Source organism: Plasmodium sp. gorilla clade G2, assembly GCF_900097015.1.
Source record: "Plasmodium sp. gorilla clade G2 genome assembly, contig: PADLG01_00_79, whole genome shotgun sequence".
Taxonomy (NCBI): domain Eukaryota; phylum Apicomplexa; class Aconoidasida; order Haemosporida; family Plasmodiidae; genus Plasmodium; species Plasmodium adleri (nom. inval.).
The window spans coordinates 23,026-44,331 of NW_021628921.1; the positions used below are offsets into that span (position 1 = coordinate 23,026).

The 21,306-nt window shown below is 25.1% G+C and overlaps 2 protein-coding genes across 2 annotated transcripts; both read left to right on the plus strand.

The window, feature by feature from the left end:
* Positions 1–1,035: 1,035 nt before the first annotated feature.
* On the plus strand, positions 1,036–14,680 carry PADL01_0042600 (erythrocyte membrane protein 1, PfEMP1, putative; the record flags this gene model as incomplete). Its single annotated transcript, XM_028680648.1, has 2 exons — positions 1,036–10,617; positions 13,466–14,680. The coding sequence occupies 2 exons, from the start codon at positions 1,036–1,038 to the stop codon at positions 14,678–14,680; spliced, it is 10,797 nt and encodes a 3,598-aa protein (XP_028541426.1).
* Positions 14,681–18,701: 4,021 nt separating this feature from the next.
* Positions 18,702–19,246, plus strand: PADL01_0042700 (rifin PIR protein, putative; the record flags this gene model as incomplete). Its single annotated transcript, XM_028680649.1, has 2 exons — positions 18,702–18,785; positions 19,055–19,246. 2 exons carry the CDS (start codon positions 18,702–18,704, stop codon positions 19,244–19,246), a joined length of 276 nt encoding a protein of 91 aa, XP_028541427.1.
* Between the last annotated feature and the right edge of the window lie 2,060 nt (positions 19,247–21,306).

Sequence of the window (21,306 nt, forward strand, 5' to 3'; positions counted from 1 at the left end):
TTTCTTTTTAAACTACAATAGAAGTGTTATTTTATAATAGGAATTTATAAACATTAGTATATTATGTTATATTCTAATACATTATTTTATATTTATTATATTTAGTAATATATTAAATGATGTTATAATTATTATACAAAACTAAAACTAATAGAACTAATATTATATTAGTTCAAAATATAATAAATTGATAAAATCCAAAAAACGTATAAATATATATTGATAAAATAAAAATACTGTAATATTTGTATTATCTACAACATAAACTACATATATATATATACATATATATATATATATATATATTTTTTTTTTTTTTTTTTTGAGGGATAGATACGTTATAAATATTTATCTAAATTTATCTATATAAATGTTTTTTCTTGAAATATATATTCTTATATAAATATTATATTTTTTTAAATATATTTTTAATTTTTTTTTTATAGAATAAATATACTTATATTAAAAATATTCTATAATATAAATATATAATTATCTATATATATATTTATGTTTATAAAATGTATTATTTAATACATATGTATATTTTAAGATTAGGTATTTTAAAATAAATATTTATGGTTTAATGATATGTATTTCTTAACATATATGTATTTAATATGTATTAAAAATACTAATTCTTTCATATGTATATATATGTATAATTTAATTCATATATATATATATATATATATAATAATATCAATATAATATTAATAATAATATCAATATAATATTAATAATAATATCATTATTCATATTAATATTAGTATTCAAATTAAAGTAAAAATAACACAAGAACAAAGAACAATTAGAACAAGTAGAAAAAATATAAAATAGGAAATATAGGTATAGTAATAAATGTATATCAGCCTATAATTATAAAATAAAAATATAAAAGGAAATATACCAAACATGGCAAAAGTGGGGAAAAAATATAAATATCGTATATATTTCAAATGCAGGAGATAACTATATGTGTGTATTTTGCCACGGTATGCCAGGTAGGACTATATATATATTGTTTTGGACAAAATGGGGGCAAATCAGTCAAATGAGAAAAGTAGTTTGCTTAGAAATTTTACGTACTTGATAGGTGAGGATAAAGAAAATAAACCTGGAAATCGTGGAAGACAAACCCCTCAATATAAATTAATGTATTTTGATTACTTGAATTTTTTACTATATGAAATTCAACATAAAGCTTGGAATTGGGATATATATAAACATTACGTTGATAAAAATGGAAGTAGTCTTACAGGTGAGGAAAAATTATTTTGTGGATGGAAAGATATACAAAACAAAATATATGAAACACTGAAGAAAGAGCTAAAAGGTCCAAATCAAAACAAATATAAGTGGGAAGATGATATATTACCAATAATAGTTATAGAACAAAATAAATTACGTATTACAAAAGATTGTAATAATATAACGATTAAAAATAGTGATATCGAAGAAATGAAAAGTCCTGAATTTCCAGCTCTACTTGGAGCAAACAAAACTAAATGTAATGATTTAAAAACATCTGAAGATATACATGTACCATTACGTCGACGAGCACTATTAGTTCAGGAAATAGATGAATATCTTAAAGGAATTAAAAAAAAAATTACGAGCCCAGAAACTTTAAAAGAAGTGTTAGAGGGTAAAATAACTGCTGACATTCAAAAACAAAAGGTTGTAAACGGTCTGACAAAAGATATGATTGAGGGTTTAAGTGATACGATAAGCAAACTTATAAAAGATAAGCATAATATTAAGGAGCATAATGCATTTTGTAAAGAATGGGAACGTACTATGGAAGATTACCATACATTATTCTTAGGAGATGATATAGTTGATGATAATGAAACGAAAAAAATTCAATGTTTAATAAAACAAATTGAAGGTACAGTAGGAAAAGACAATTTTCAAAAAGAATGGAGTTCCTATTTTAAAAATATTGTGAAAAATTTAAAAAACCAAGATTTTGCAAACCCTACTACAGGAAGCCCCTGTGTCATTGACCCTAGTAACAAAACCCAATGTGTACGCTTTTTTGAAGAATGGGCAGAAGAGTTTTGTATCCTCAAACGTGATTTGGGAGAAATGTTGGTAAACGAGTGTCGCGACACAGGTACAGGAAAAACAGGAGCTACACCTGGACCAAATTGTAAAAAGATATGTGATATATATAAAACGTTAATACAAGTTTCTAAACCGTATTTTGAGAATTATAAAAAAATATGTGCTATGACTGAATATGGAAACAAAGACCAAACTCAAGATGAATTACAAAACAGTTTCATAAAAGCGGCTATGAATTCTATGACTGAATGTTGTAAAGATAATGGTCATTGTACTCCTGATGAATTATTTAGTCTTCAAGAAGATAAAAGTAATATTAGATATAAATGTTTTTGTTCAGATGGGCAATATAATTCAGAAAAAGATACAAACCAAGAATGTAAAAAAGTAAAGGAAGCAGATACTATGAAAGGAAAAGCGGTTTCCCCACCTCCACTTAGTGGCCAACCACAAGGCGGTGGTCCCACTAATGTTGGTCCCAAAACCGTGATGGGAATAGCGGCACAGTTACAACAAGAAGCGGAAAATGCAGCGAAAACACATATTAGTAAACTTGAAGATTTAAAGGGGAAGCCACATCTAGGTAAATATAGCCAGAAGGGCCAGGGAACTAATTTGAGTAGTAGCATATGTAATATAACTAACCAACATTCTAATGATGTTCGAACACGTGGTAGTGATTATCAAGGCCCATGTACAGGTAAAGGAGGAGATAAAAAAGATAGATTTGTTATAGGAAAACCTTGGGGAACGCGTAACGATGCTGATGATAACCACAAAGAAGTATTATTTCCTCCTAGAAGATTAGATATGTGTACTTCAAACCTAGAAAATTTAGGAAACAAGGGTGGTGATCCATCATTTCTAAATAATGGTGCCAAAGTCAACGATTCTTTTACTGGTGATGTACTACTTTCAGCATTTAAAGAAGCAGAATTTATAAAAACCCATTATACTAACCCAAATGATCAACCTGCTATATGTAGAGCTGTACGTTCTAGTTTTGCAGATTTAGGAGATATAATTAGAGGAAGAGATATATGGACTAAAGAAACTGGAAATAAAGATCTTCAAACATATTTGACAAAGATATTTCAAAAAATTAAAGACGAACTTCCTAGTGGTGGTAGTAGTTATAATAGTGACGGTCCCAAATATACACAGTTACGTTCTGACTGGTGGTCGGCCAACCGCGACCAAGTATGGGAAGCTATGAAATGTGTGGTACAGGATTTAGTGGCCACCACAGAAACATATAGTGGTAAAGGAGGAGTGAGTGGTACGGCCTCCGCTTTTTGTGGCTATAACACCGAGGTACCTGTGGATGACTACATACCGCAGAAGTTGAGATGGCTCACCGAATGGAATGAAAGTTATTGCAAACAATTGGAAAAACATTACCTCAGTGTGAAGGAACAATGTACGTTATGCAAGAATAGTGGGGAAGGTAAATGTGAGAAAGATAATAGTAAATGTAAAATGTGTTCTGGTATGTGCGATACATATAAAGAAAATGTTACTAAATGGAAAAAGGATTGGGAAAAACAAAAAACTCAATATACATCATTATATAACAATGCAAAAAGTGATAATGAGAAAGATTTTTTTGATAAACTTAACCAAAACGGTATTAAGAGCAAGTATAAGGATCCTGAAGATTTTGTTGATTCGATGGGAGGATATAAATACTGCAAAAATACGAAACAAAATAAATTTAAAGATAGCGACAAAAATAAGGACTATCATGTTTTTCAAGAAAAACCCCAAGATTATCAAAAAGAATGTAAATGTAACGAGGATCAAGCACAGGGACCTCGAACACCTACGGCACCTAAAAAAACAACAAAATCACCTGAAATAGAAAAATGTCAAGAAGCTTTTAATGGTAGTACTAGTGGTCAAGAAAAGGTAGATTTGAGTGATTGGGATTGCGTATCATACATTGATATGTGTATAAAAAAAGGTGGCACACACACAATAAGTGATTATAGTAAGAAGTTTGATACAATTTTTGAAGATTGGTTAACATCTTTTTTCGACGAACAAACAAAAGTGAAAGAAAAATCAGACGAATGCACAAATTTAACACAATCAAAAGGTTCAGGTGATTGTAATAAAAATAATTGTACTCAGAAATGTCCTTGTTATAAAGATTGGATAAAAAGAAAAAACGTAGAATGGAGACATTTTAAATCATCTTATCATGATTTTCCTACGATAAATCCAGGTGCTTCACAAGATATTTTAAAGAAATTTAAAAAACCAATAGATAAATATGTAGAGGAAAAACACAAACAGCAACTTGAGGCATATAAATCTAAACTTAAAACAACTCCTGCACCTTCCAATATTACTATAGACCAAATACTTAAAGAAGAAAACACCAAAGTATCTGAGTGTGTAAAAAGATGCCCCATCGTACTCACATGTGACCAAAAAGGGTTCAAAAACGAGTGGGAATGCAAAGATAGTGGTAAAACACAAACTAGTGGTACTACTAACAATATGTGTACCAAAACCGAAGATAGTGACGATCCACAAGCAAGTGGTAGTAAACCAGGTAAACAAAGTGGTGCCCCACAAGCTAGTGGCACCACCGATACCGACACGTTTTATAATTTGTTTAATGAATGGTTGCATGATATGGAACAGATGTTGGGCACAGGAAAAACATTAGTGGAAAAAACGTGTGGGAATATAAAAATGAAAGATAATGGCGAGAAGGAATGTACACAATGTAAAGATTTATGTGATTGTTACAAAAAATTAAAAGACCAAATTGAATCTCAATGGGGAGAACAAAAAAAGTATTATAACCAACATAAAACTAATGCAAAAGATGAGGAGATGAGGGGTTTAGAACTTAATACTTATTTGGAAGCACAATGTATTTTGAATGAAAGTGTTAAAACAGACAAAAAAAGTATACAAACTGAAGATTATGCTGATTCCTATGAAAAATGTGACAAACGTAAAGGAACAAAAGGCAATTATGTAGATACATTGATAGATCAAAGTGGTAATGATAAAAAGAAAATATGTGATGAGTGCGAAAAACAAAAAACACCATCAACTTCTCAGACAAATGATTGTGATAAGATTCAAGATGCTAGTAAGTGTATGCAAAAGGATTTTGAAGGATTCGGAAACAACGGTAAAGAAAAAAAACCATGGATATGTAAAAGTGATAATAATAATCAATCATCAAAAATTAATGAAAAAGTTTGTGTTCCTCCTAGAGGACAATCTTTATGTATAGCCAACTTACATAATGACAACAAGGCGAATTTTACAGATAAAAGTGATATGATATCAAAATTAAAAGATGCAATAAAAACAGAAACAAAATTATTATGGCAAAAAAATAAAGATGATCAAAAAAAAGCATGTAGGTTAACATATAGAAGTTTTAACGATTTTAAAAATCTAATTTTAGGAACAAGTTCATGGAAAAATGATGCAATAAAAAATATAGAAGATAAAATAGGTGAAATTATAGGACAAAATAGTGTAAAAACTGGTAAACCTGGTAGTAGTGGTACTACCCTTACTACTGAGGATCGAGAAAAATGGTGGAAAAGTAACGAAAAAGAGTTCTGGCAGGCCGTAACGTGTGGAATAAAAGCGGCAAAACCAGATGCAAGTGGTAACGAATGTCCCCAGTATATTAATGATGATGACCAGTTTGAATGGTGGGCAAAAGAGTGGTCGGAGGACTTTTACGAGAAACGTATGGACGTGGTGAAGGGGTTGGACGAGACGTGTAAGGGTAATGATGGGTGTAATGGTACTAGTGGTCGTAGTAACAAGCCTGATGGAGAATGTAAAACTAAATGTGAACAATACAAACAATTCTTAACCAAAAAGAGAAATGAATGGAATGAAAATTTCAAAAAATATTTAAACGAAAAAGAAAAAGAACTAGAAAAAACCACTAGTGTTAATACTAAAGAGTATAGTCCTGAAATTTTTTATTTATTAAACCCTTGTACTTATCAAAGTTGTGATAACAAATATATAACGGCATTACGGAGTACCAAAGATTATGGTGATAAACAAAAATTGTGCGCATGTGATACAGCGTCACAAAAACCTGATGAAACCGACCCATGTAGTGATAATTTCACGGAATATGGTTGTACTGAAAAAAAGTTTGACAAAAATATTTGGAGTAGTACATATGTGACACACCAGACGGACAGAGGCCGCGTTTTTGCCCCCCCGCGCCGTAACAGTATGTGCATAGGATGGCTCTTCTCTCCACTAGATACAAGTGGTAGTAACAAAACAGCTGCAAAAAACGAATTGAGAGATAAACTGGTGAATGCAGCGCGCGGTGAGTCCCATTATTTATGGAAATATTATGATGATAAACAAAAACAAAAAAGTGGTTCCCAAGCTGGTAGCCCCACCACATCACCCCCAGATGGTTACTGCTCCGCCCTAAAACGTAGTTATTATGATTATGGCGATATGGTCAAAGGCACCGATCTGTGGAATGCGGGGTACTCGCCACTAGTAGAAAAACACATACACGACGTATTTAAAATGCCGGATACCACGGGTGGTAACGAACCCACGGAGGACCAAATAGAGAGTGACCGAAAAAATTGGTGGGAAACACATCGTGAACAAATATGGAAATCTATGAATTGTACCACCAGTCCTTGTGATACCAGTGGTAGTGAGTACCCCACCACTTATGATAACCACGATCAGTTTTTGCGCTGGTTCATCGAATGGGGCGAACATTTTTGTAGACACAAAAAGGAACATATGACGAAATTGGAAGAAATATGTATAAAGAGACAATGTAACAGTATGTGCGGGGGAACCACTTGTGAACCGTGTCAGAAACAATGTGCTAAATATCATAATTGGTTATTAACTAAAAAAAACGAATGGAATGGACAAAAAAGTAAATATACGGAGGAATATAAAAATAACAAGGGAATAAATTATAGTAGATATGAAGATACGAAGGAACGACCTCACACCTATCTACAAAAAAAAGCAAATGGATGTCAAGATGAAGAATTTAATAAATTATTTAAGAGACAAGATAACCAATATAAACCATACAGAGTAAAATGTAAAAAATGTATAGAAAAATTAACACAAGATATTGTAGAAAATATTAAAAACAAAAAGATTCCTGGTAGCGGTAAACCAGAAGATATTTTTTCTTTATGTGACAAAGCATGTGAAGAGGTAAAGGGTAATGATTGGTACAAAACATACGTTGAAGTGGACGAAAGTAAAATTAAGGGAAAAAGTAATTGTGAAGGATTAAAAAAAACAGCAGAAGAGAAATCAAACACAAATCCAGGGATTAAATGGGACAACAGTGATGGAGGATTTGACCATTTGAAGAATGATTTATCCTCAAATGTATATATTCCCCCAAGAAAACAAAAAATATGTTTTAGAGGATTAGATGGAAAATATGATGGCAAACCTAATGATATGAAAGATGAAAAGACCTTGTTCGAACATTTAATGAAACTTGCTGCTATTGAAGGATATAATTTAGGAGAATACTATAAAAACAAAAATGGCAAAGATAAATATACTTATGACGTCTTACCTTGTAATGCTTTGAAATATAGTTTTCTTGATTTAAGAGATACAATATTAGGAACAGATAATTTAGAAATTGAAAAAAATGATACAGAAACAAAATTAAAGGAAATTTTTAAAAAAATATATAATGAGGATGATGATAATGAAGACGCTGAAAAACCTGGAAGTACGTATAGACAAAATTGGTGGAAAAGTAATGAGAAATGCGTTTGGAAAGCTATGTTATGTGGATATAGAAAAAGTAGAGATGAAGGACAAACTACTAGTGGTACTAAACCTAAACCTAGTGATGACGACCTAAAATCGTGTGATTCTATACCTAGTGAGACCAAATATCCCCTTGGTGATAATCGAGAAAGTGGCACGAACTACCAATTTTTACGATGGTTTGCCGAATGGGGCGAAGACTTTTGTAAAAAACACTACGTGGAAAAGAAGAAATTGGAAAAGGCGTGTGAGAGTTGTGAGGCCGCAAAATGTGATACCACCTGCACAGAATGCAAACAACAATGTACAGCATATCAACAATTTATTCAACCATGGAAAGAGCAATTTAATAAACAAAAAACAAAATTTGATGAAGATAAAAAAAAAGATGACATAAAAAAAACATATCCTGATATTGACACAAAAAAAGCATATGAATTTATAAGTGGGAAATGTATTAATGGAAAATGTGAATGTATGGAAGAAAAGTCGAAAAGTGATGATAAAATACCTGCATCTTTGGATAAAAAACCTGAAAGTGTTAAAGATAAATGTGATTGTGACAACCCTAGACCACCGAATCCCCCCAAACCTGTGCCTAATCCAAATCCAACTCCTGGTACTACTACCACTAAGGATGCGTGCGATATAGTGAAAGAAACACTTAATGGTAAGGATGGAAAAGGCCTTATAGAAAACTGTAAACCAAAAGGTGACGCACAATGGGATTGTGATGGAAGTAAGTTTCAAGACGGAGAAGGACCTTGTATGTCTGCTAGAAGGCAAAAACTGTGTTTACATAAATTAGAAAAATTGAAGGATCAACAGAGGGCTAACGATTTGAGAGAAGCATTGATCAAATGTACTGCAATAGAAACGTTTTTTTCTTGGGAAAAATACATAAAAGCTAAACAAACAGAAAATCCATCAACGGATCCAAATGAACTTCAAAAACAATTACAAAGTGGTACAATTCCTGCAGAATTTAAACGTCAAATGTTCTATACTGTTGGAGATTATAGGGATTTGTGCTTAAATTCAGATATATCAGTAAATGATAAACAGATGAATAAGAATGTGACAGAAGCAAGAGAGAAAATAAAAAATATTCTCACACGAAGTGGCCAATCACCTGAAACGTGGTGGAAAGGTATAGAAGAAGATGTATGGCAGGGTATGTTATGCGCCCTATCACATGATAGCACACAAAAACAAATGATTGATGAAACTCGCAGCAAACTCAAATCCCAAAACGAGTACACCAAAGTGAAATTTAGTGACACCACTACATCTGGTGTTTCCACTGAAGGCCTCGCGGCATTCGCCTCTCGGCCGCAGTTTTTACGATGGTTAACCGAATGGGGGGAACATTTCTGTGTCACACAGAAAAAACACTACACGGAGGTACAGACACAGTGTAAACAATGTAATCTTGATAGTACTAGTACTAGTTCCAAACCAACATGTGTTACAACCAGTCCAGGATGCTCAACATGTAAACAGAAGTGCGCCGAATATCAAAAAATGGTAAAAGATTGGTTAAAAGAGTGGGATCAACAATCGAAAAAATATGGACAATTATACCAAAAAGCAACAACAAGTGGTAAGAGTGCGAGTTCACAAGACCAACCTGTGGTAACATACCTCACAGAAAAAACCAAAACTAGTGTTCCAAATAGTGGTGATTATGCTACAGCTGGTGGGTATTTGAAACAAGAAGGATTCATAAGTGGGTGCGAAAATACACAAAACGACTTTACTAGTGGTAGTAACACTGACAAATATGCGTTTAGAGATTACCCGCATGACCACGAGAGTAAGTGTACGTGTGTGGAGGCGACTAAGCCGGCGGCAACAAAAGATAATTCACAACATTCGCAACAACCGGGGAAAGCACCACAACCTACCCTACCTGATGAGGAGGATCAGGGTACTAAACCTGGATTCGCTCCTATAAATAACGCAGGAGGAACAGCACAAACTACTGTTGTTGTTATCCCCGCTAACTCGAATACATCACCTGACCCCCCTGCAGCTGGTGGAACAAATAGTGGTGAACCTGATACATCTAGTGGTTCTTCCTCTTCTTCTTCGTCGTCATCTAGTTCAAGTAGTTCTAGTTCTAGTAGTTCTAGTAGTTCTCCTGGTGCTAGTCAACCTGATAATGATTCGTTGAAAGATATGGCTTCGAATTTAGGTTCTTTAGCCGGTAAGGCTGTAGGTTTGGGCCTTACTGCAACAGAAAAAGCTATTAAAGTTGCAGAAATTGTAATGCCAATTGCAGGAGGAACTGCAATATTAGGAGCTATTAAAGCTTCAGAAAAAATTCCTGATGCTGTAGATGTTGCAAGACCAATTGCAAAAAAAGTTGGAACAAGTGTTTTAAGTGGAATAAACGCCATTCTTGATGTTGTTCTCCCTACTGGTGGCAAAGGTAGTGGTTCCCAATCTGGTAGTGCTAGTAGTCTCGATCCTGCTGCTGTTCCTGATCCTAATACTGCTGGTCAACAACATAGTGGTGGAAAACCTCTCCCTAATCCCAATCCTAGTCATCCTGGCTCGAGTGGTGGACAAGGACATTCACCTAGTGGGCCACATGGACCTGGATCCTCATCATCACCTGGAAAACCCTCGATCCCATATAGTGGCACAACCGATCTCACAACAACCGACATTATCACCAAAATCGTCACGCCCACGGTCGTGCCTTGGGCTATAGGTGTTGGTTTTGTTGGGATAGTGTTGTTTTATTTGAAGGTGAGAGAAAGAGATATGTGTTTTATGTGGGTGTTTTTGTGTTGTGTATGTATGTGTGGGTTTTATGTATGTGGATATATATGTATTTATATATATATGTATTTATATATATTGAAATATAGTAAGAAAAAAAAAAATAGATATATATATATATATATATATATATATATAAGGTATATATTGGAATATATTTGATGAAATATTAAATATATGAGAATAATTTTGTTGAAAAAGAGATAAAATAATTTCAGAAATTTAAAAATATAAATAAAAAATGAGAAATTTTTTTTTAAATAAAAAAGAGATAAAATAATTTCAGAAAATTTTAAAAATATAAATAAAAAAAATGAGAAATTTTCTTAAATAAAAAAGAGATAAAATTATTTCAGAAATTTCAAAATATAAATAAAAATATAAATGTTTTAAATAAAAAAAAAATATTCAATTAAAATAAAAAAAATGAGAACAAATTTTGTACCAGAAAATAATTAAAAAAAAAATTGTTAAAAAAAAACAATGAGATATTTTATGAAAGAAAAAAAAAACACAATAAGAAATTTATTTAAAATAAAAAAATGAGAAAATATTTTATCAGAGAATAATTTAAAAACAAAAAAAAAGGAGATAAAATAACTTCACACATTTCAATATATAAATAAAATTATAAATATTTAAAAAAAAAAATAAATAAATAAATTAATTAATTAAAATTCAGTTAAAATAAAAAATGAGAACATACTTTATGAGAAAATAATTAAAAAAAAAATGGAATATATAGTTAGAAAAATTTGATGAAATAAAAAAAAATATATGGGAATAAATGTGTTAAAAAAATTGAATATATGGGAATAAATTTGTTGAAATATAAAAAATGAATATATGGGAATAGAATTTGGTGAAATAAAAAAAAAGAATATATAGATAAAACAATTTACATAAAACAAAAAAAATTAAAAAAGGTAACATATTTGTTAAAATAAAAGGAAAATATAGTTAAAAAAATTTGTTGTAATAATAAATTACATAGGAATAATTTAGTTGAAATAATAAGTATATATAAAAAAATATTTATTGAAAGAAAAAAAAAGGAATATATAGATAAAAAATTTGTTCAAAAATAAGTAAATATGGGAACACATTTGTTCAAATAAAGAAAAAAATATGTAGTAAAAAAAATTATGTTAAAAATTGGAACATATAGTTACACATTTGTTAAAATAATAAAAAGGAATATATAAGAAAAAATATTTGTTTTAATAAAAAGGAATATATGGGAACAATTTAGTTGAAATAAAAAAGGAATATATGGGAACACAGTTGTTAAAATAAAAGGAATATATAGTTAAAAAAATTTAGTGAAATAATAAGTATATATGGGAACAATTTAGTTGAAAGAAAAAAAAAAATAAAATAAATAGAGAGGGGAAAAAAAAATATTTTAACACATTTCAAAATAAAAATGAGAAATGTTATGAAAAAAAGAATATAAAAAGAAATTCAATTAAATAAAGTAAAAAATGAGAAATTTTATGAAAAAAAAAAAAGAATATATAGTTAAAAAAATTTTGGTGAAATAAAAAAGAATATATGGGAACAATTTAATTGAAAGAAAAAAAAAACAAAAAAAGAGAAAGAGAGAGAAAAAAAATATTTTAACACATTTCAAAATTAAAATGAATATGATAATTTTTTTAAATAGAATAAATACCCAAAAAAAAATTTACTTAAAAAAAAAAAAAGAATATATGTTAACACATTTGTTCAAATAAAAAAGGAATATATAGTAAAAAAAATTATGTTAAAATAAAAGGAATATATAGTTAAAAAAAATTTGTTCAAAATAATGAGTATATAGAAATAATTCTTTTGAAATAGAAAAAAGAAATATAGGAACATATTAGTTGAAATAAAAAAATTAAGAAAACAAAAATTGAGAGAGAGAAAAAAACATTTTACACATTTCAAAATAAAAATGAAATTGATAATTTTTTTAAATAAAAATAAAAACAGAATTCAATTAAAATAAAAAAATGAGAAATTTTTATAAGAAAATAATGAAAAAAAAAAAGGAATATATAGTTAAAAAAATTTGTTAAAATGAAAAGTATATGGAAATAAATTTGTTAGAAAGAAAAAAGAATATGGGAACAAATTTGTTTAAACAAAAAACAATATATAGGAATACATTTGCTAAAAAAAAGAAATATATGCAAACAAATTTGTTGATATAAATATTATATAGAAAAGTAAATTTGTTGAAATAGAAAAAAAAGGAAGGAATATGTAGATAAAACAAATTGTTAAAATAATAAGTATATATAGGAACATAATTTTTGAAATAAAAAAATTAAGAAAAAAACGAGAGAGAGAGAAAAAAAAAATATTTCACACATTTCAATATAAAAATGAAATTGAACATTTTTTTAAATAGGAAAAATACACAAAAATTATGTTAAAATAAAAAAATGAGATAAAATTTTATCAGATAAAAAAAATTTCTTAAAATTCAAAAAAAAGAAAAAAACATTGAAAAAAAATCCAATTAAAATACCAAAAAAAAAAAAAAAACAATTTGAATAAAAATGCAATTAAAATACAAAATGAGAAATTTTATCAGAAAAAAAAAAAATATAAAAACAATTCATTTAAATAAAAATGATGAAAAGAAAAATTAAGTTAAAATAAAAATATATATATATATATATATATAAAATTCAGTTAAAATAAAAAAAAATACCTATACATACATATATCCAAACATCTACATATATACCCAAACATACATATACCTAAACCCACATAACTACCTACATATATATATATACCCATACATATTTCTATTTTTTAGAAAAAACCCAAAACTTTTCCTGTGGATATTTTTCGTGTTATTGATATACCGCAAAACGATTATGGAATCCCTGATAAAACATCTACCAATAGATATGTACCATATGGTCAATATAAAGGAAAAACATACATATACGTAGAACGAGATGGTGATAGTGAAGATGACAAATATATGTTTACATCTGATACGACTGACATGACTTCCTCAGAAAGTGAGTATGAAGAACTAGATATCAATGATATATATCCATATAGATCACCTAAATATAAAACTTTGATCGAAGTAGTACTAAAACCTAGTACAAATAATAATGTACAAGATACTTATACAAATGATGTGAAAGATAATAGTGATATACCCACCGATAAATTTACTGAGGAAGAATGGAATCAACTGAAACAGGATTTTATTTTGAACATGTTACAAACTTATAATATGGATATACCTGAAAATCTAAGTGGACATACGTTCATGTACCCACAACCTGATACTGTGGATAATAGTGTAGGAGAAAAACCTTTTATTACACAAATCCAAGATAGATATTTACATGGTAAAAGCGATGTTCTTAGTTATAATATTGATTGGAATGTTCCAAAAAATACAAATAAGTTAACTAATACTACAGATGAGCCAAAATATGTTACATCAAATTATATATATACTGGAATTGATCTAATTAATGATTCGTTAAACAGTGATCAACATGTTGATATATATGATGAGTTGTTAAAACGAAAAGAAAATGAATTATATGGAACAAAACATACGAAAAAAACAAATTCCAATACTTTTGCTAAACAAATATATGATGATCCTATACTCAATCAAATAGATCTATATCATAAATGGTTAGAGAGGCATAGAAATATGTACAACCAATGGAATAATAAAGAAGAAATTTTAAGTAAATTGAATGAAGAATGGAATAATGAAAATAAAGATCATTTATTGTATACATCAACTATTGATGATATTAATAGAATTAATGATGAAACACATGGTATGATTAATGAAAACACACATGAACGTAATGATATAACATCAGTTGAACATCATGGATCTACAAATATCCCTCCTAATGATCTTGCAACTCAAAATAATGGATTTCATACAAAGAAGTTACGATCAAACATATCAATGGATATACATTTTGATGAAAATAATAATATACCACGTGATAACGATTATTTGGAGAATTCGTATAATTTTTGAGGATATAGAAAATAATTATAATGAAAGATATGGAACAAAGAATAATTCTTTTGATAAAGACCATAATATATACACACAAATTAATAAAATAGAAGCATCTGTTCTTAATAATTTGAATGACAAACAACAAGACATAAACATATCAAAAAAAAAAGGAAAAAATTATTGTGTGAATACATATATATATTTATATTTATTTATTTATTATTTTATTATTATTATTTTTTTTTTTTATATTCAATTTTATTTATATATATATTTATGTATTTTTCTTGTCTTATTTTTACTATTACTTTTTTTATAATTTTATTATATTGTTTTTTATTATTAAAATAAAATTAGTTTATATAGTCAAAAATAAAAAAAAATAAAGAACGAAAAATAATTTTCAATATAACATAATAATAAAATGAAAAAACAATATTTATAAAAACATAAACAAAACAATTATTAACAGAAAAAAAAAAAAAATTAATATAAAATATTAATAAAATGAAAAAAAACATTTATTAAAAAAAGAAAAAAAAAATAGCAAAAACTATTAAGAGGAAAATAATATTTAATGAATAAACAAAAAGAAAATAATTCTTATTTTTTTCTTTCTCCAATATATATTTATAGAAAAATAATAATAATAAAAAATTATATATATATATTTAATATACATCTATATGTACAAAAAAAAAAAAAAAAAGAAAAATTATATATATATATATATATATATAAATGCCAATATATATTATCAAATACATATATAGTAAATATATTCAAATATATTTATATGTAATATAAAAAATAAAAAAAAAAACCAAAAGAAGCCTAATACATATTATCAAAAATATACAAATATTATATTCACATGTAAGATTTACATATTATACAATAAAAAAATTATTAAAATTTATCAAAAAAAAAAAATAATATATATATATGTGTATTTATCTATGGAATACATATAGAATACATCATACATATTTGTTATATACCATATTTCATACTAGAAAAAATAGTAATATTATTATGTATTATTGTATAGAAATAAGTTATATTTATATGGAAAAGAAAAAATATAAAATAAATAAATAAAATATAGAGAAAAAGAGAGAGACAGAGAAAGCGAATATAATAACCATAACAACTAAACAACTATTATTATGTTATAATGATCACTTTACATAGTTGTATATAATAATTATATATATATATATATGTTCAGTATATTTTCATAAAAAAAAATGCAAAATTCGCAAAAAAAAAAAAAAAAAAAAGTATATGTGTAACCAATTCAAAATAGATATAAATATTTGAACATATATATATATATATATATATATATATATACTTATACAACCAATATGTATTCAACATACATATGCCCTTAACTAAATCTAATATCCAAGTATCAAACAAAATATATATATAACCATCAAAGAAATGCATCAAAATGTATGATGAAAAATTATATTATATTATATTATATATATACACATATACCTTTTTTGTTGTTGTCGAATACTATTATTATCGTTATAGAATAATATATATATATATTTTTGGCGTTGTACAATTGTATAATTTTTTTCATTTTGGTATAAATAGAAAAAAAAAAAATAAAATATATTTTTTTTGTTTTATTTATGTAGGATATAATAATTATGACATTAAACTGCTATATATATATTACGAAATTATATAATATTAAGACGTTATATATATATAATAAGCATAATATTAAAATTATATATATAATAAATGTAATAATACTTGTATATATATATAATTATATGTTATACATTTGCAAATAAACCCCTATATATAATACTATAATTTTAACGAATTTATTTTTATATTATTTTGAAAAAGTTTTCAAAAAAAAAAAATATTAGGTTTATATAATATAAATTAACATGAATAAATACAATTATAATTTTTCATATTCATCCTTAATATTTAATTATTCTTTTTATAATATTATATATATATAGTAGTATGTTCCACTATTATACTGTATATAGGATAACATATTATAATTCACATTTTATATTTTATTTTTTATATTTCTCTTTCCTTATTAAAATAAAAAAATAAAAAAAATATATTTCCTTATTACTCCTTCAATAGTGCAAAAAACATATATATATATATATAATTATTGGACACTATTCATCAAGAATTCCTGAATCAAAAATTTAATTTTAATAATATCAATGTACCTAATAATTTATTAAATATATCAGTCGCTTATTTATACCACATGATATTACATAAAGTACGTTTCTAAAGTAATACAAATATATTTTTTTAAAACTCCTCTATCGTATTATAATAAATTTTTTTATTTTTCCATTTTTCATGTTGTTTTTTTTTTTTTACTCATAATTATTCCATATACAAAAAATTTGTTATATATATTATGAATTTTTTCTTTTATAATTCGTAATTATGTATTAATATAAAATTATATTATTTTTTATAATAATAATTACTATATATAATGTCCTCTTACTTCGCATATATATATATATTATAACAATTAATATAATACAATTATAAATAACTGTAATTTTTAATATACATAGTTATATACAATTAATGTATGAATAAATTCTAAAATACTATAATATTTTTAAATTGTTTATAAAATATATATTATATTATAAAAATCATACAATCTATAAATTATGAATAGAATATATTTCTATAACGTATAATAGTACATAAAACTAAGCCTTATAGTATTTTATTATATATATATTTTTTTTCTCTTTACATTAATTGTTTCCTTTAAGTTTTATATAATAATATATATTAATATTTGTTTTAATTATATCATTTAATATCCATATAATAAATAAATGTTTTAAAATCTTTCAAATATTATTTTTGTATAATATAAAAATAATAATATTAATCTTATTATTCTTTGTAAAAAAAAGAAAATAAATTATACAGAAACGTATAACATACAATAAATTTTAGAATAAAAAAAATAACAAAAGAAAAGCTAAAATTAAATTATTATGATATATATTTACTATTATTTTTATGTTTCTGTCATATGATTTATTATGATATGCAATGTTGTTAATTCTTTTATAAAATTGCAATAATACAAAGTTATATCTTGAAATATGTATTTAATATAAATATACTAAAACATCCTAATATATATTTTGTACACCTTTAACAACTATTACTCTACACATTCGCATATATTTTACAACAATAAATATAATGTTACTTGTTACCTTAGTATTACATCTTATGAAAATGTATAAAAAAATAAAACAATTACAATTATAAAGTTTATCGTATGACAAAATTAAATTTTATAATAAATTAAAATTAAAAATTATAAAAGAATGTAAAACATTTTATGTTATTTATTTTTTTTTTTTTTAATTTTAATTAATTATTTTCTTTTTTATTTTTTTATTTTTTTTTCGTTTTTTCTGTGTTTTAAATAAAAGGACAAATATGGATTCAGTAAAAAACTATATTTGCATAATGGAAAAATAATTGTTTATTCTATTATAATCTTATAACAATATTTTAGATTAAAAACATGTAATTCTTTTAACAAAATAAAATAAAGTATTATATATTAATTATTTAGTTATAAATATCATCATAAAATAATATAAGAATCACAATAAAAAAAAAAAATAATAAATAAAACTTCAATATTTTAATACATGATTATTGTTTGGTTTTCCATTAAATATATTGTTATTATCATCATGTAATGTATATATATAATAATGACTATAATAATAATAATAATAATAATAATAATAATAATCATCTATGTATATAATTATATATACATTTGTTAACATAATTTATATCTAACAATGACATCTATATATATTCATATAACTTATATATATATATATATATATATATATATATATATATATATGGCATTTATATAAAAATATGTTATATATACTTATAAAAAAAGATATATAAAATCAACAAAAAATTATAACTAAATATAATATATATATACTTTTTTTATATGCAAAGAATCAAAAGAACCTTTACATTACATCATATACACAAAAATCTAAACCAACAAAACCACATAGAATATTGTACGAATGTGAGTTGTATGCACCACAAAATTATTATAATGATCCGCAAAAGAAACAGTGATGAAACAATTTGATGATCGTACATCACAACCATTTAAAGAATACGATTAACATATGAATGATAAACGACAAATATGTAAAGAACAATGTGATAAAGATATACAAAAAATTATTTTAAAAGACAAAATAGAAAAAAAATGAATAGAAATGTTCTCTACATTACAAACTGATATATCTACTGAGGATATACTTATGTGTGTTCGTGAAAATTCGATAGCAGATAAAGTTGAAAAAAACTTGTTTGAAATGTGGAGGTATACTTGGTAGCACGCTTCCAGAATTGGGTTTTCTAGGCAAAAGTGCTTTATATGGGAAGGCTGTTAAAAGGTCTACTGATGCTGCCTTTGAAGAGGGTATTGCTTCAGTTCTTTATGAATTAAAAGAAATAACTGTTATCGATATTTTATAGGGGGATAAAATTATAACTGTGATTACTGTAAAAGCGCATAATTGTCCTAATGTACTTATTGAGGCTGTTATGAGTGGAAAAGAAACAATTTGTAGAGCTAATGCTCTTCAGAGATGTCCTTGTACTTCTGAGTGTTTTATACCAAGTCAAATAGGTACAGATGTACATAAAGTTAAATTCGAAGGTATTGCCGCTGCTAAAACTGCTGAAAAATCTGTTTTGAGTAAGGAAACAAGTGTTGCTGCTATTTTTACTAATCCAATATTTATTTTGGCCATAGTAGTAATGTGTATAGCTCTTATACATTTAATTATTTATTTATTTAATTTTACCTCATCGTAGAAAAACAGAAATGAAGAAAAAACTAAAGTATAAAAAATTATTGAAATAAGTAATATATTCTTTTATTTTTATGAAATTATTTATTTTATTATGTTATTCTTGTTGTATATATAAGCATTCTATCAGGAAGAGGCTTTTTTAATTATTAAATTTTTATATTTTATTTTTTTATATTTTTTTTTATCCTTATGTACTTATTTAATGTTTTTGTGCATAAATATATATATTTATATTAAATTGATCGTATTAAATATTATTTCATTAAATATGCAATAAAACAAATACCTTATTAATATTGCACATATAAATATATATATATATATATATATGATAAATTAATACAAATAAATATAATTTTTCTTTATTATAATATTCTTTAACATTAATACCATGTTGCTTTTATAATATAAATTGGATTTTAATATCGTGTATAATATAAAATATTATTATTATTATTAAAATTTTTTTGTTTTTAATTATTAATATGAAAAAGATATTTCATTATTACTTAGAAAATTATTAAGAGCCATTTAATATATTTAAGAATGTTTTAATTATATGAAACATTTGAGATATTAAAAATAAAAAAATATGTGATTCTTATATATATATATATATATATATATATATATATATATAGTATAATAAATATAAGGATAACTTGTTCTAATTTTATTTGAAAAAAAATTATTATTACATATCAAACGCATTTAAATATATATATATATACATACAATTGTTCGACAATATCTACAACAAAATTTAAATTTAAATTAAAATTTTATATATATTGTTAAAATTATTAATTAATAAAATTCAACCTATATCAATTATTTCATATCATGTTAGAAAATGAAATTTTTTAAAATAATAAAAAAAAATAATAAATAAATAATATATGGCATTATAATTAAAATATATATGTTCTGTTTTGGTTTTTTTTTTTTCTCTCTCTCCATTTTCATACTCGCACTTACAATTATTATAGAAAATAAAAAAAAGTATTTAAAAATATTATGAATTCATTTTAAAATTATTTATTTATTTTATATATATATTCAAAACCTATTATGTTTTGAATATGTATTTCTTACTATGAATATTTTATTAATTCCTTTTCAATATATATATAACATGAAGAACTGTAACGTAATTACTTAAAGGGTATTTTCTAGTACACAATAACAACAAAATAATTTTATTATCGTAACATTATAAGACATAGATTTATTACATATACTATATTTTCTCTTGTTTTACTATATAAAAAATATTTTACAACTTACTAATTATAAAATTAATACGTTTATATAATATAAATATTATAGAACACTACAAAAAACATAGCATTTTTATATGATATATGTTTTTTGTTTTTTCTTTAAGTTTTTCAAAGGAAATATAATTATAATTTAAGTGGAAAATAAAAATTAAAAAAGCTTTTTTTAAATATATATTTTATAAAAGAATAATATATTCATATTTATAATACGAAAAATACATTACACAGAAACATATAATAGTAAATAAAACTAAGAACAAAAAAATAACAAAATTAAATGATTAATGTATATATATTATTATTAGTATTTAGTTTAATATTTCATATTATGTTGTAATTTGTTTCTTGTTATATTTATATAAATACAATAATACAATAATATATGTTAATTTTGTGTTTTTTATATTTAATATTTAAGAAGCGTTCTAATCATCAT